Genomic DNA, 17,325 nt, shown 5'->3' with positions numbered 1-17,325 from the left:
ATGCATCAGTATCATAAACATGCAAACACTTTAAAAAGACCTTTGAATAAAAAAATTTACTGCTTTGATGTATACAGATGGAGAAGCATAAGTGCACAACCAAACGTAACCAGGAGTCGGTCACATGACACTCATGATATGGTGTTACCATCTCCCTGGCTGTGAAGGATTTTAAGCTGAGGACACACCTGTTTCTTAAGTCTCATCAGTGTGTGTTGGTCCACCTTGCTGAACAAGGCAGCTTTGCCCCTGATTGTGTTAAATGGCAGGAGGGGTAATGAGCGAAGGAACGTTCCCTGTCCAGGCATTATTCACAACGACTTTATCTGAACAACAAAATGAAGAAATTGCTTCAGTCTGATCAGAAGAATGGCCAAAGACATTTCAAAAAGCATCTGACATTACTTTTCTTTACAGTTATTAGTGATAGCAGTAATTTCCTTATCCCAGTTTGCTTCAGCTGAAGGCTTTGGGACTGTTTTACGCAGAAGACAATGTTATTTCCAAGTCTCCTGAGATAAATTTCTTCAGTGTTCACTGTGAAGTTAGGGAGCATCAGCTGCCTGCCCTGGAGGAATATTGAAGCCCTGCCCCATCTGCATCCTCCCAGAGATACATATACAGGTACATTCTGATCCTGAAATACTTGCCCCCAGGCTCAAACTGGCTTACTGTCACAGAAGTAGGTTCTAAGTGTCCTTTGTCAATCACTATTATGTGATTGAGTTTGCCAGCTCAATCAATTTTCCAAGATTGAAAGCTGCAATATGAATAGCCAGTGCCTGGCTTCCAGCCCACTCTTCATCTACCCATCCCCAGCACTAGACTCAAGTTGATTCACAGACTGTAAGATAAAAGCATGTGGACTGCAATGGGCCCACTCCTTTCCATTATACCCAGAAATTCCACTGATCTGATTCCACTTTTCTAAAGAAAGAAAGAAAGAAATTTGTGAAATCATACCATTAGGCAGTGACATGTCCATGCAGGCCTTCAGAGGAACAGTGTAATTGTGAAAATGACAAATTTCTTAAAATAAAAAAACAAATTGGAGCACATAAAGAAAACAAGCAAATCCTTCTTTCCATTTTTTTTAATTTAAAATTATGGCAATAAGCACTACTCTTTGTAGCAGGATGCAAATATTACTCTTTGCCAAATCCTATGGAAATTATGAAATATCTTATAATATAAGGCATTATGATTTATTATAATTACATTACATAAGGCATTATAATTATTGTACTTACAGCCCTAGAGTAAAGCAAAACTATGGCCAAGATGTGCAGCTCTGGCTTAGTTTTGTGTATTTACAGAGCTGTTAAACAGCATTCTGGTATTTAACAACTCTGCAAATATACAAAACTGGTGGTTTTTAAAAAGGAAATGTCTTCATGAAATTGAAAATTCTGTTTCCTGAGCAGGTTTTTTTCTGTGATCTCAGATTTAGTAATCCCAGGATTTTTTTTTTTATTATATTGGCACACTGTGGTGGTTCCTTATGCAAACAGCAAAAGCCATTCAGTTTCTCTGTGCTTCAAATGCTGTTACCAGGAAAACTATTTTGGTATGAAGGGTTTTCTTTTTATTGCTTGTGAACCTAATTACTGAGTAATTACAGTTATATTAATTCAGAAATTTAATGCCACTTATTTTACTTTCCAATGGGAGTGATTATAATGGCAATAGGATCATTGTTGCAAAGACTTTCAAACCACTTTAGATTTCTTTTAACAGTCCATTACAGTGTACAATCATAAAGCACAGTGTGATTCTCTTGAGAATGAATGAGGGATAATGAAAACAAACAAATATGATTCTATGCACAAATTCTTTTAATTAAAAAAATAAAAATTGTGCTGTCTGCACATTCAAGCAAATGCTGAAAGTGCCCAACTCAGCTGAAAATGTTGTCTCCTCACCCACAAAACAACAACTGGCAGAGGAACATAAGCACTGTAAATACCCAGAAATCAAGCGGAAATCTGATCACAGGAAAATTCACTTACACTGGAAAACTGGTTTTTTGATACTGGAAACAATGCAGTTGGGGTAGCAGTGTGGGACCTTGGGGGAAGCCAACTGTGAGTTAAACAAATGATAACTATTTAAAACCTCTCCCTGGGGCCTTTGGTTTGAGGGAGGGTGTGAAATACACACAGAGCTTAGCTCACTATCCATTAAGGCCTGGATCCACCTTTACTGCTGGAATACTTGGTCTTACAGCTCCTGTATTTTCTGTCCTTTTTCCGTGGAGTAGGAATCATGGCTCTATGTTAAGCATGTAGGCTCCTGTGTATTGTTCCCAGGATTGAGAGAGGAATTGTGTTTAGTTCTCACTTAAACAAAAAGAAATTCAAACTCCTGACTTTCAGAAGAGTGTTATAACTATAACTATGACAGAGCAGGAAGAAAACATTAAAGATAATCTTGGCAACTGAGGAAGGGAAAACTGATTGGGTACTCAGTCAGGAAAGGAGGAAAACCAGCCATTTTCTTGTGTCTTTTCTTGAGTACTTTATGGATCTTCTATCTGGTATGACTGTATAAATAGGCAAAAGAAGGGAGAATACACCCTTGCCACGTATTTCTGTAGCTTCCCAAAGGTAGAGGAGCCTAGGTGAGGGCACCAGCCACCAGGTTCAAGTTTCTCTCACTTTCTCTGCCCTGTGAAGCCCTAATCATCCTCTACAACACAGAGCAGCTCAGTAGGAAAAACTTAGGCCTGCCTTAAATGCACGTGAGGAACCTCCTGTGGTTCCTTCCACCCTAAAATAACCTGTTTCAAAGTGAAAGCATCTGTCTGCTTCAGATTTTTCTCTCCTAACCCCAAAGATTTCATAACCTACAGGCAAGCTGCAGTGTGCAAGCATCCTCCCAGCAACAAGATTCAATCCAAAGTCTCTGACATTTTCAGAGGACATTTTACCTTACAAGAGGACTAGTCAGCAGCAGAGAACATGTGCTCCTGCCATGAGGATACTGCAGAAAGATGGCCATGTTGCATTTCTGTAACACGTAAATGCTGTGACTTGGAGCCTTTACAGGGTAAGGAGTTCCCTTTAACACTTGACAGAGATTGAGAACAGAGAGACAGAAAAGCTTGGTGTGAATTTCTATCACTGAGCAAAAGGAATTTATAGGATGGGCCTGACTCCACTTGTGAGTTATGCGTCATGGCATTCTAATATAGCTATGGAAAATGGGTCAATATTATTCTATTTTTGTAAGAACTGAATGAGACAGCATTGCTCAGCCCAGGGTGCAGTGTCATTCTAGCTCATGCTGCAGCCTTCAGTGATGAGTTAAGGGAGCTTACAGTGATTCCTAGAAGAAAGGGGGAAAAAAAAATCAGTTGGCATTGGAATATATTCAGTGTTCATTTTGGTTAGAGATCTCCATGGCTGCCATTTTTTTTTTTTTCTGAATCTGTTATGTGAAGAAAAAAGCTGAGGTCACTCAAAGTGGGGGTGAATAGTCCAACACAGCTGCTCATCAGTGAGTGTGTGGGCCACATGCACTGGGGAGAGCCAAGTGAGGGAAAAACCTGCAGCAAGAGCATCCCTGGATGACACTAGTGCTGTGCTGGTGCCTCCCAGACAGGCAGTCAAGGTCCTGGGAGCTGAGTATGCTTTGAGGCTGTAAGGTCTGCAGCTGGACTCTCCTCAGCCAGGCTAATGCACTGTGAGAGGGATGCAGATGAAGGGGGTTGCATTATTCACTTGCAGCAGCTCACTGCTATGGGAGGAAAGCTGACTCCCAGCTGCCACTGGAGTATTTTGCAGAGTAGCATTTTTTCAGCAGCTGCTGAGTACTTATGTTCCCCAAACTGTTGCGTATTTTCCCTTTCTTCCTCAAAAACGCTTCATAGTGCCAAGAGGCCAATCATCCTCATAAAACAGAATCTAAATGTGTTTTAGTTTCGTGAATGGGCTTCTGAGCAGCTGGTGTCAAAGGAAACCCCTAGAAGTCAGTTAGTTTCTATTACATTTCTCTTGCTTCACTCAGGCAGAAGGGGCAGCTCCACAGAGACCAGCCTAGCCTTGGGGGGAAGAGGTGAGCATGGCCAGGCTTAGCCTCAAGCCCACTCCTCAAAATGAGATGTTGGCAGGTGTCACTCAAAGAGAGAAGTGGACATTTTTGGGAGCATAGGTGTCAAACACCAGGTTCCAGGGAATACTAGGAGTGGAAGGTGTCCCAGCCCATGGCAGAGGGGTTGAAACTGGGATGGTCTTTAAGATCCCTTCCGACCCGAACCATTCCGTGGTCATTTTCTGAGGCAGCGAGCTGCGTGCTACCTGCTGAAATTCCTTCTTCCCCTAACCTGTGGGGCTTTCACTCCACATTAAATTGATTTAATTTCAGTTTTTCAATTAGTAGAGCTGATACCTCCCTTCTGTAAGAGCAACACGACAGTTTCTGTCGACAGAAATATAACAGAAACTCCCTCCTGGACTTGCGCCCCATGAACCAGAAACTCCCTTCGCAGCATCACCCAGCACCCCAAACCCCTTTCCGGCAGCCGCGACCCACCAGAGCACAGCGGAGGCGGCCACCGCGTCTAAAAATCCCCTTTCCTAACAGGGGCTTGGAGTTTCCAGAAGAAGCCGGTTAGTCAGACTCACAGAGAACCTCCTCCCGCCGAGAGAAGGGCGGGGCCGCAGGGCGGGACGAGCCGCCTGTAGCACGGCGGGCGTGAGCTGGTTTCGCTGCGACTTCCGATGGGTTGGGCAGCGATGGGGCTGCTGGCATGGCTCCTGTGCTTCGCGTCCCTCTTGGGTAAGCCGTGAAGGGGCACGGTGGGGACCCTTCCCGAGCCCTTCGCCTTTCTGCCTCACTCCTTGCCGTCCGCGATATCGTGGGCGGCGGGAGCGGGGCATCCTTGCCCTCTGCTCCCCACGCGGCCGGACGGGCTTGTGCCGCCCCCGGGGAGCGGCGTGGACAGGACTGCGCAGCCCGCTGCTGGAATTTTGGCGGGCTCTGGCAGTGGGTTGCGGCCTGGGAAGTTGCTCCGGGGGGGGCTGCTTCTCCAGGGGGACGGCTGCTTCTCCAGGGGGCCGTGACCGCCCTGGACTCCTGGCCCGGTCCCAGCGCGGCGGGAGCGGTCCTGCCGCCTGCTCCCTGTCCTTCCAAGGCATAGCGGGCAGAAGCAGGCGGCTGCGTGCCTCCCTCATCTAACTCTAGAATTTCATGCCAGCGGTCAGCACTCTTAGGAACTCCCCGCCCTGTTCTTCTGTGCCGTTTCTCTCAAACTTATGTAAAGGAAGGTTATGGTAGGAAGTGGGTGTGATATTATGGCACCCGCCTACGGTGAGTTAATTCCCCCCTGTTCCTGAGATGTTAAGGAGCTCAGGAAGCAAGCTTCTATTGTAGAAATATTTTTGTCACCCCTGTATATCAAAGTGCTGTTTATACTGTGTTCTTCCCTCTTGCTCAAGGAAAAACCATCAAAGTTGTCAAAGGTTTTGTGTTTGGTTTGTTTTTTTTTTTTAATTACTGTACTTTTTTTCTTTCTTTTTTTTTTTCCCCGTAGAAGTAAATTATTGCTGTTAACTTCTGGTGAAATACTAATCAAAGGCCTTCTTAGTCCAAGTTCCACCTGTGTGTCTGAGGAGCAATACCCTCACACCCATAACCCTTGCCCTGGGCTGTGAACGTGAGAAGTATAAAAAAAAACCACTCATTTTTTGAAATTGAAGATGTATGTACAAACGTTCTTGTTGTCAATAGAGGTAGCTGCTATTGCTAGATGGGCCAATGGGATAAGGAGCATGGTTTAATCTATGAAGATCTTCTTATTATTCCTCTAGTCTGAGGGATTTCTTGGTGACTTTTTTTTTTTTTGCTTTGGGAGTTTCCTGGATATGCCTAAAATAGGAGCTATTGTATCCCCTGTTTAAAAAATTAACAGTCTCCTCTTGCTTTTCCTGAAAGCTTTAAGCAGCTGGTTCTGCTACTGAGTGTTCAGAGCAACTCCCTCGAATTTCCTCCTCATACTATTCTAGAAGTCTTCAGCTTGTTTTGTTTAATTGAGAGATGTTCTCTAAGAGAGCATTGAGGGTCTTTGATTCTGAAGTGGTTGATTAGGGCAGGAGATAAGGACTGCAAACTCTTTACTGTTGTTCACTAAACTAAACAGGCAAGCTTTCACACCATGTTTTTGTTTGTATGCTTGCATTATTGCTATTATGTGTGTTGACTACGCGTAAATGTTTCATGTTAATTTTAACAAGGTAAAATAATCTATCATTTCTGTATGAGAAAATCAAGACCCTGAAAGTCAGACTGATCTGCCCAAGTGCATAAAGTAGACCAGTACCAGTTTGACTTGGCATGCAAGTTTCTAGCCTTGCAAATACCCGTTGTAAACACCAGGATGCTGTTGGTAGATTCTCATCCTCCTTCAGTCTTCCCGTTCTGAATCCCTGCCTTCTCCATCCAAATTCAAAGCACTGCACTTATCCCAGTTGTGTTGCTGAACGTCTGGAATGGGGTGGGAGATGTGCTTCTCCATTCTCTTGTGGGAGCCTGTGACACACAGAAGCTGCAGTGTAGCTTTGGCGTCTTCAGAATTCCTACTCAACAAATAGGGATTCCTGCTCTTCACAATGCTCTGCTGGGTCAGGTTTTTGTCTGATAAAACCTCAGACTTGCAAATTAGAATGCAAAGTCTCACCGTGAGGCTGTGGAAGGACTTTGAGACATACCCAAGAGCATGTTCCTTCAGTCCTTGGAAATTCAAGGCAAAACTGTGCTCAGATTTGGGATCCTGGAGATTGTATGTGGGTGGGAAAAAAAATTCAATGTGTTATCTGTGACCAAGTTTATTGAGGGAACCCACAGAGAAGTCTTTGCATCCTCCCTGGATGAGATGAATAAATAATACCACACCAGTAGGGATGTTCTGCTCCATTGCAGACAGCGGCCAAACTTCTAGTAACTTTAGCAGAGCCAGGACTTCACCCCAAAAGCAGAGGAGATATGGGAATTAAGCTGAATATGTGAAGTAGAACACCTAGAAGCATTCTGCATCCGTAGTGCGGCTCATATGAAAGCCAGGCAACTCTTTCAATGTTCTGAGCATCAAATCAATTTTATGCAGTATTTCGACCTTCTGGGTTCCTTAATGCTTCATTTACCAATTCAGCTTATTTATAAAAATTGAGTTAAGCGGAGAAGACTTATTTGATCTAAAAGCAGAGGTTATCATGTACAGTACTGAGCATAGACTGACAAATAATTTTTAGCATCTCTCAGGTTTTCTTTCAAACTTCTTCTGAATCTCCAGCATAGAAACTAAACATACCTCAGTGTGGCTTTTTGTTACTTTCTCATTAGGCCGTTTGACAGGTTTGGGCTGGCTTTTGTTTTTATTTTAAAATTTTCTGTCTTTTCTTCTCTACACACAGAAATATATGCTCTTTTCTACATTTTTGTTGATCACAAAAACACTGATATTGCTCAGTGTTTTCTCCTGTGTCTCTCCACTCCATGGGAAATGTTATGAGAACTACATTACAAGGCATTGGGATGAATGGTGGAAAATCTGTACTCCTAAAAAACTCAGGTTACTTGTAGAATGTGGTTAGTTCATAGGCTGCTAATAGAAATATTAAACAGTTTTCAATGATACCAATGGAAAAATCAGTCATCAGCTTTATGAAACTGACACCTGCTTTTGTTGTCCTTTAGCCTTAATCTTGAATCTTCCTGAATAAACAGAGAAAGGTAGGAATGTTTCACAAAGGAAAAAAAAATCAAACCAAACATCTGCCCCCTGCTTAAAAACTCTTGATAAGAGCTGAGGCTGTTATATTATATTAAAACCAAAAAGAAATAAAAATTTTTTTGCCATTGCTATTTAACACTGCAGGATGGAAGTGTGAACACAGAGTGAAAAATGTCACTGATAGTTTCTCGGCTTAATGTAATTAATGGTCTTAGACCTTAGAAAGCCAGGATCATCAATATTCTGCAACCCTCCCTAATAGTTCACCACTGCTAAAAGTGGTGATTTCCAGTCCTCCCCCTCCCTCCCTCGCTTTATGCTGGGAGGCCATGTGTTGGCCTGGGCATTCACTGGATTTAGCTAATTGCATTAGTTGTCAAAAACCTCCAACTGTATAAATTTATTGAAGAGTGTTGGCTCAGTCCAGCAGAGCAGGAGGGCAAAAGCAGGTGGAGGGGAGGGAAAGTGGGATGTCCATGCACACCTACCCATGTGTGGGATCTGGTGTTTGCTTAATTGCCCTGAGCTAATCAGTTGTCTGGGGCAGGGGGCACAAAATTCTTAGAATAGGAGTTCTCATATTGCAGCTCTCTCCTGAAAGGAAGGCTTCATTGTTTAAGTTCTTGACAAGAGAACTAGATAAATCTAGGTTACCTCAAAGTACAGGCAATAATAGTTTAGTACATAAACCCTTCTGAAGCTGAAGTGTTAAGGTTATCCTAAATTTGTCTGTGTTATGGAACATACAGGTATGTTTTTGCATGTTCTCTTCCCATCAATGCCCCATATAGTGCCTCCACAGCAAAAGAAGATTTGGATACTATGGTCCTGCAGTAACTCCCTCTCTGTGTGTTGAGTTCCCTGTTGTACTGCCCTGGTAGTACAGACTGCCCTGATAGACTCAGGCTGCCACAGAATAGATGAAGTTTCCCCACTGTAGAACCAAGTAAGAAAGACTCTTGTAAGGCAGGGATCAATCTTTCTTCTATAATAAGACCGGTTAAATCAATAATTAAATCAATAATTTGTGACTGAATAATTATTAATAAAGTCATAATGCTGCTCAGAGGTAATTTCTGGGGACTCAGACAGTAGAAGGAATATACAAAGCTAAAGTACTTGGATTTTAGGGCTGCACTGATATGTGAATGACAGGAGTGATGGAAACTCAAATTTGTGCTACGTGAGTAGTAAGAAGCGGCCTAACAAAACTGCATGTGGTTTGCTTAGCAAAAGTGAAAACTCTGCTTCAACCAGGGTGATGATGAGAGCTGTGAGTAGGCAATGTTTGCTAATAATGTCGTGTGTATCTAGACCGTTACATCAGAAATTTCCTCTTGCTACTAATGGAGGAGTAATTTTGTGAAGCTTTTTCTCTTGCCGCTACCTTTAGTGTGGCCCTTGTGACACTGTACACACACCTTCATCCTGGTGTACAAACAGGCAGACTTGCTAGAGATGGAATATTTTTGTTGATGTTTGGTTACTATGGGATGAATAGACTTACCTGAAACTAACCTAAAGCAATGCTTTGGAAAAAGGAAAACACCCAAATCAAGAAGGTGCCACAAAAATAAGAGCCCATATATTTACATTCAGAAAAAGGAATATTCTTTCCAACTTGGAAATACAGCCCAATGGGTACTTCTAACATTAAGTTTATTTGGCGTCATCTCCTCAGAGTTGCTTTTGTATCAAGAGTCAAAGTTTTAAAGGTTAAGAAGCCAGAGCTGCACAATCAGTATCCATGTTGAGACGTTTTGAGGGTTAGGAGGGAACATAACTATCTGCTGCTTACAGTTGCTGGGGGAATTCACAATTTTAAAAAAGCCTAGAAAAGGGGTAGTTGGGAAATTACAAAAAATAAAACAAATATCCACTATTTAAAAAACCCATCTCCTGAGGCAAACAGTTCCTTGCTATAAGTTAACCAGTAAGGACTTTTCCACTTAGCTTTAGCAGGTGGAGTGTTAGTGTCTTAATGGTAATAGGAGAGTCTAACTGCTGCTTTTGTAGACCTAATATAGACATATATGCATTTCAAATAGGTACTTGAAACCCAAAAAAATAATGATAGTATTAAAAATAAAAAGGGAATTAGCTTACGGATGTTTCTCCAAAGTAACTAAGCCTTACATCAGCTCCAAGAAAACTAGTGAAGAAAGTCAAACCAGGTAGACAAATATAGTAATGAAGTATTTGTTGCTGATAAATGGAGTACTAAGTTCTGCTTACTCACTCTGAACACAACATGGATACCTTTAGCCTGCTGAAATGCTCAGTCAGAATTAGTCAAGTGAATATTAAGATTCAAGTACAGCACACTGGGTTGCATGGGTCTGGCTGCAGGAGAAGTGGGAGCAGAAGATGAGGTGGTGGGTTTGCAGAAGAGGCTTTGCCCACACAATGTTACCTTCTCTTTATCTGTGGCACTTTCATCATGTGATTTGTTTGGAAGGGAAGAACAAAAAGGCTTGGCATAAGAAGGAATTTGGAGTGGGTTTTAGGAGATACAGGAGCAGGTGGTCTGGTGGTTTCTGTGGAGGCTACTGAAGGCCGTAGCACCCCACTACTTTGTTGTGTAAACTTTATGTTGGAATAACAGGCTACAATAAGGAGAGAGGGAGAAAGCAGAGAAATATGATTCTTATTTCTAGCCTTCCAAAAAGATTGTATGAGAGAGTGTTTGGCTGTCATTTCTCCCTCTTTGCTCACACCAGAGAAGCAAAGTGCTGTGAAATCTATTTCCCTATAAAATTACGTAGAAAAGAAGGGGAAGGGTTCCTTGGAAATTTAGAAAACATGTCATGACACACGCTTTCTTCAGAAGCTCAAAGAGACGTGGTTGTGACCTTATGCGACATTTCTGTATGATTTCCTTGAAAAAAAGGAAGCTGACAGATTGAGTGGGAGATTTCTTCAAATTTTCACTAGACCAATAAAGCAGGGAAATAAAACCAATATAAATAAAACCAAAATGTCCAATAAAATTTGGACATTTTTAGATGGCGGGAGATGACGGTTATCCGAAGAATAAACTTTTCGTTGTTCTGCTGCTGGAAGCCTCGAGTTTCCTTAGGCAGGAACTCTTCAGCTCCTTGCTGTGAAACTTTCATTTCATCTTTGAGCAAGAGGAGAGTGTGCTGAAGAGAGCAGTGCTCCCCTGTGCCAAGCAGAACCTGTGGAGAGAAAACGTGTTTTCTTTTCAACTCTTCTTTCTCATTTCTTTCTCATTTCTGGGCTTGAAGGAGCAACAGGTTTTCCCTTATACCTTCAGCCTAGCTCTTATGACTAACTTAAAGGGAGTAAAGACGTGGAGAGTTTACCTGGATCGACCCCCAAGCTTAGGAAGTTATTAGCGGTTGGCTGAGCAGTGGTGGCTGTCCTTGCTTGTGTTCTTAGTCCCCAGCAAATGGCTGCTTCCTTTCCTTCAGGAAGTCATGTCACCTTGCTCTTGTCAGCAGCCACCATGGCTTGGCTTATGCGTGCTGATATTAAGCCACCACAGCTTGTTTGTGTCTGTGAGCCGAAGATACCGAGAGGTAGAATTTCGCAGTGGGTAGAGCAGGGAGTTTTCCTCCATGCTAGGAATACTATGGGTCCTTAGGCAGTGAGAGATGACTTGTTGAGGAATATACGCTCCTAGAAATTGTCTTTATGAAACAAAAGTCTCTAACAAGACTCCAAGCTTCATCAGATCAAAACAGTGTTCCACCCTGCCCAGCATCTTGATTTCCTGTGGTCTTCACACAAGTGTTGGAGCTCCCCTGTGTTCTTTTCTTTTCTGGAAATCGTTAATTGAGATGAGTGGAAAGAGATGCTCATACTGGGGTAGTGGGAGCAAGTGAGATGTTTAAATCTGCCTGAACAGGATAGAAGACAAAGAAAGCACGTAGGTTGTGTTGAAAAGATGTGGGAGTGAGAGCTTACCCTGTTTGCTTTTACATTTCCTGTGCCTGGAAAAGACCTCCAGTGCAGACATCAAGAAGTAGCACCTGTAATGGCACAAGAAGAGTAGTTTCATGGGTAAACTGCAAACAAATTGGATATTCCATAAAAAATAAGGCATGGAGAAGACCTGTGTGTGCAGTTCTCTACCCAAGCACACAGAAGTGTGTTTCTCATTGCTTCAGTATCCTGTCTGAGAAAGTCCTTGATTCTCTGGTCTGGCAGCAAGCAGAGGAGCTGCTGCCACAGTACACTGACTAGCACTGTTCTTTGCCGATGGGAAAGGACCTTCTGTCTGCTTTCATATGGAAAGGAGATAGGACGTGGAGCAAGATGGGTTATAGTTTGTTTTCTGGACTTGTACACAGTGAAGGGAAGTGACTTGGTGTGATAAAGCTGTAGTATCCACACTGATTTGTGAACAGTAGTAATGATGTAACATTGACGTAACAATGATGACACCAGAAGCAAGGGAAGCCCGGAATGATACAAGAATTGGTGGGTTCTTAACTTGATGCCTTTGACGAACAAATAAATAAAAAAATCAAAACCAAAACAAACTCAAAATAGTAGCTGTCACTTGCAACTGGTTGGCTTGAGGAGTAGAAGTATTTCTGTTTCGTCATGCACAGTTACTATTTAAAGGGAAGTTTTACATGGTGCGTATTGGGAATCTCGCCTTAATATGAGACCTCATTTATAACTTAATCATGCCCTTCCTTCAACTTAGTAGTAAAAAATTACCACCTACCAGCTGTAGTCTCTGGAATAGAGTCTTTAATGCAAGTGTAACTTGAACTCGATATCAACATGTTTTTGTCTATTACTGCCGTGGCAGTAATCTTGTGGTTGTTTTAGAGCTCTTTGGAAGTTGATTCCTGAAGACAGAAGCAGGGATGCAGAGATGCTAATGGTTTACAGTATCCCCTCCCCACAGCAAAATTTTGTCTGTTACATCAGTAGATATTTTTTTTCTTATAAATGTAGCTGTTTTTAATAAAAATTAGGGAAAATCTCTTATTCCTCTTCTGTTCTTATGTGTTTAATTACATTGAATATCTGGGCCTTTTTAGCAGTTCAGGTTTCTGGACAGCTCCATTTCTTGCTGACAGCTCTGCTAGATCTCAGAGGTTTGGATGTTATTTCACATATGTTGTCTGTGAAATAAGCTTGTTTGAGTGACATTTCCAAGGGAAATCCCTAATACCTCCATGATTTCAGAGCAGGTGCTTTGAACTGAGTAGTAATTTTATGTCAGAAGTGTGCTTTTTAATAACTGTGAATATTCATGCTGGAAAAAATTTATTTACTCATAGGGAACTTCAGTCTGGGTGTTCTGAAACAAGATGCTAAAATAGATTTTACTGGCGACAATTTCATCTTTTTCACCAGACCATGGGCAGGAGACCCAATTCAGGTGAACAGAGGGAAAGTACTGAGGATAGAGGGTCTTAGGATAGGGAAGAAGATTGGGACAATGATTCTACCTGGGACCAGAACGTGGAAATTGGATCTCTTTGTAGTGCCTGTCATATGATTGTGCTGACAGCCTGTGTTTGGGTAATTCTAAACTAACACATGCCTTAGTTTGCAACATTGTGATGTGATTTTAACCTAAATTTGAATGTGTCTTATACTGCATACAGTGTTAGTCAAGCAGTATTTTATAAAACAATTGTTAAAGTAACTTGTTTTTTTTTTTTCTCTTGTAGCGCTCATCTACTCTGAGGATGTGTCTGGCATTGTGGGAGAAAATTTTACTTTTCCAGTAGAAATAAAGCAAAGAATAGAGGATATTACTTGGAACAAAAACAAGGATATAGTGGCTGAATGGGATGGGCAAAATCCACCGACATATTTAACTCATCTCCAAGGCAGGAGTGTGCTTAAGGAGAATGGGAATTTGACTATATTTAACTTGAAGAAGAGTGATGCTGGCACATATGAGTTAGTCTACCGGACTTCTGGGAAAGATGGTTGTTTAGAATTCGTTCTTGAGGTATTAGGTAAGTAGAGGAAGAACTGCATAAAGAACATGCACCACTTCATTCACATTAAAAAATCTAGAAAGAGGATTGTTTATTTCTCAACAAAGCAAATAGAAACAATGGGGGGCTGTTCTTTGGCTCTGTTGTTAAGTTGCTTAGGCACTTTGAACATATTTTCAAAGGTGGCATCTAATTTGTGTGCCAATCATTACTCACCATGGAATGACTTTTAGATGGCATGCTGTACTTCCAGGTAGACAACCAAACCCTTTGAGCAAGCTGACCATGTTATCCCAGGCATTATGTGCTTGAATATCTGTGGCATCATCCGGTGCACATCTACTCATCTTCACTAGCACTCTTTGGCAAATACGTTTGACCAGTGGGTATATTAGTCCTATTGACAGTGAGCCACGAGAAGGCTTGAACTAGGCATCAAAGAACCCCAAAGAGGTGGTTTACAGGTTCCTTTTAGAAACACATTTCTCTCTTGCTCATGTGTGCATGTGCACACACAAACCTTACATGAACACTTTTGTCTCTGCACTCTCCTGCTGCTTTTGTTGCTCCAGTCCTTGTACTGTGCTAAAATTCAAGGCAGTTTATAATTAAACTCAATGTTTTCTCTCCTTTTAGATCCCCCTTCAGAACCTAAAATAAATTACAGCATCAAGGGTGATAACCTTGTGTTAAACTGTACATCAGATTTCCAGAGGCCTGTGAATTACACTTGGAAACTCAGTAATGATCCACGCAGCCATTGGAGCCAGGAATTTTCCATCCCTATAAAGAATATTGATGCTACCAAGAACGCTACATGTTTCATTACATTCTCACAAACGGAAAGAAGCTCTGAAATCTCTTTGATTCAATGCATTTCAGATGAAAAAGGTAATGAATGTGTCAGGTTGCAAACACAGGTCTGAGGGGCTTGGATGGGAAGCAGCATGAACTTTGTAAGATTTCTCCTGACTTCTAGGGGAGTTGGATTTAAAGAGTAAAAAGCATCAGAAGTGATTTGTCTGCTAAAAGTGTGTATAAGGTTGATGGAAGGTATGAGATTGACAGTTTGATCCCCCCAAAAAACTGGACTGAGTAATAACAGAAGGAGACCAACTTAAAAGATCTCTTTTGAACCTTCTGGTTTCCTGTAACTAATGCTGATGACTTGTGCTCTATGTACTACTCTCCATGAATTGGATTGAAACTGTTCAGTCATTTCAAGTGAGATATCTAGCAGCATTAGATAAAATAATTTCTCATCTAGCATCATCTGCATGAATCAATGAACATACTTCTTTCCCCCTTCACAGAGAGATATCAAAATTAGAAGAAAGAGTTCTCCTCCTGTTGCTTATTGCTTTGGGAAAGCCTTCAACTTGAGGCTTGTGTTTTTTTCTTTTTTAAACAGAGTTAGAACATGTTTGGAATCATCTCTTTTGTAGGGTGTGTAAAGCAGTCCCTAACTGACACAGTTTCTCATTTCTGTGCAAAAGTAATTTTCGTGGTTTACTGGTGTAGAATTCTTCTTCCTTCACTGGAGTTCTGTGTTAGAAACTTGTTAGAAATGAGACATGTGGTGGGTTGACCTTGGTTGGCTGCCAGGTGCCCTTCAGGCTGCTCTGTCACTCCCCCTCCTCTGCAGGACGGGGGAAAAGAAGGACAAAAGCCTCATGGGTTGAGGTAAGGACAGGGAGAGATCATTCAGCCATTACTGTCACAGGCAAAACAGACTCAACTTCGGAAAAATTAATTTTATTTATTGTAAATCAAAATCAGAGTAGGATAATGAAAAACAAGAACAAGTCTAAAACACTTCCCCCAAACCCCTCCCTTATTCCCAGACTCAGTTTCGCTCCCAATATCTCTACCTTTCCACCCTGAGCTGCGCAGGGGGATGGGGAATGGGAGTTGCAGTCAGCTCATCACACGTTGTCTCTGCTGCTCCTTCCTCCTCAGGGGAAGAACTCCTCACACTCTTCCCCTGCTCCAATGTGGCATCCCTCTCACAGGAGACAGCCCTCCCTGAACTTTTCCAATGTGAGTCCTTCCCAAGGGCTACAGTTCTTCACAAATTGCTCCTGTGTGGATCCCCCACAGGGTCACAAGTCCTGCCAGCAAAAATGCTCCAGGGTGGCCATGGAGCCGTGGAGCTCCATGGGGCCACAGGTTCTGCGAGGAGCCTGCTCCAGTGTGGGCTTCCCATGGGGTCACAGCATCCTTCAGGCATCCACCCATTCCAGTGTGGGGTCCTCCACGGGCTGCAGGTGGATCTCTGCTTCCCTGTGGACCTCCAAGGGCTGAAGGGGGACGACCTGCCTCACTATGGGGCATCATGGGCTACAGGGGAATCTCTACTCTGGTGACTGGAGCACCTCCTACCCCTCCTTCTCCACTGACCCTGATGTCTGCAGGGCTGTTTCTATCACATATTCTCAGTCCTCTTTCCCTGCTGCTATTGTCTAGCAGTTTTCCCCCTTTCTTAGATGTGTTATCCCAGAGACACTACCACGGTCACTGGTGGGCTCTGCCTTGACCAGCAACAGATCCATATTGGAGCCAGTTGGCATTGGCTCTATCCAGCATGGGGGCAGCTTCTGGCATCTAATCACAGAAGCCATCAAAACCTTGCCACAGAAACCAAATACAAGATATTTGCTGAAATTTCATTTGGCTGAAATCTGGCTCTGACTTTCATATGCCAAAAAGTGGAATAGCCATTGCCTTTCAAGGGGTGATGTACCTTCACTGAACTGAGGTACTTAACACATAACTGTGCTGGAGTTGGCTTAGGGTTTTGCTACTAACTGACTCTTGTGCATTAATTTATTGAGGCTACTTTTTAAAAAACAAATAGGCTATAAAACGTACTCAGGGTTATGTTTCTACTGAACTGTTGCTTTATAAATAACCAATCATTTTTATTTTTTTTTAAAGGATACGGCTCTCACAAAAGAAACAGAATTATTCTTATTGTGCTTTTTTCCCTCTTTATGCTGCTTCTGGGAATCCTAGTATTCCTACATGCAAGAGGTATGTAGAGCATTTCCTAATTGAGTTTTACGTGCTTCAAGATTATGCTCATCTAAGGAACTGTGGAACATATGAAAGTTTCTAACCACGGGATATTTTGTAAAAACAGTAATAGAAACAAGTACAATTTAGGCAAAGGCTAGTAGATTTGAAGGAAACGATGTACTGAACTTCCTTGCATTTGGGCACTGGGCTCTGAGTGCTGGGAAGCACTGCAGTTTGCATTTGCATATTTCTCCTTTAGACTGGGTGTTTCATTTACTGTTTGTTTCTACTTACCAAGTGTTTGTAGCCTCTCCTGTTCCTACCTGAGAGTCTTTTGACAGCCCTTTTTGAGCACATTGTAAAGCTGCCCTCAAGATCAGATTTATTGTTAGGACAGGCTTATACCACAGCCTGTTGAATACTGAGTCTAATCTGACAACTCAGTGTGATCAACTGATAAATGGGGACTTCTGTGCCTCCTGTCAGCCTGTGTTGTATTGATGGAGGGGTATGGACAGATGCTCACAGATCATTATGATCGGCAAAATGTCCGCTTTATTAGAAGAAAGACACCTTATATACTGCTTATGACACTCAGACGTGTGTTTCTTGTTCACACAAGATTGAATACATAAGGAAAAC

At 42.2% G+C, this 17,325-nt stretch overlaps 1 protein-coding gene across 5 annotated transcripts in view; it reads left to right on the top strand.

Moving 5' to 3' along the window:
- The first annotated feature begins 4,649 nt into the window (after positions 1 to 4,649).
- The window catches only part of LOC108497285 (SLAM family member 5-like), a 28,239-nt gene continuing 15,563 nt past the window's right edge, over positions 4,650 to 17,325 (top strand). For 4 of the 5 annotated variants that reach the window (XR_001874731.1, XM_017814793.1, XM_017814790.1 and 1 more), the window contains exons 1-4: positions 4,650 to 4,779; positions 13,390 to 13,683; positions 14,302 to 14,556; positions 16,603 to 16,698. Coding sequence is in view for 4 of the 5 variants with exons in the window: in XM_017814793.1 (XP_017670282.1) it covers positions 4,722 to 4,779; positions 13,390 to 13,683; positions 14,302 to 14,556; positions 16,603 to 16,698 (703 nt within the window). In the remaining variant the exon portion in view is untranslated. Of the gene's footprint in view, positions 4,780 to 13,389; positions 13,684 to 14,301; positions 14,557 to 16,602; positions 16,703 to 17,325 lie in introns of all 5 variants that reach the window. The other variant, XM_017814791.1, reaches the window with a different exon arrangement.

This window comes from Lepidothrix coronata, unplaced genomic scaffold (assembly GCF_001604755.1).
Source record: "Lepidothrix coronata isolate B3197 unplaced genomic scaffold, Lepidothrix_coronata-1.0 Scaffold46, whole genome shotgun sequence".
NCBI lineage: Eukaryota > Metazoa > Chordata > Aves > Passeriformes > Pipridae > Lepidothrix > Lepidothrix coronata.
This window is presented reverse-complemented; position numbering and strand designations above follow the sequence as displayed.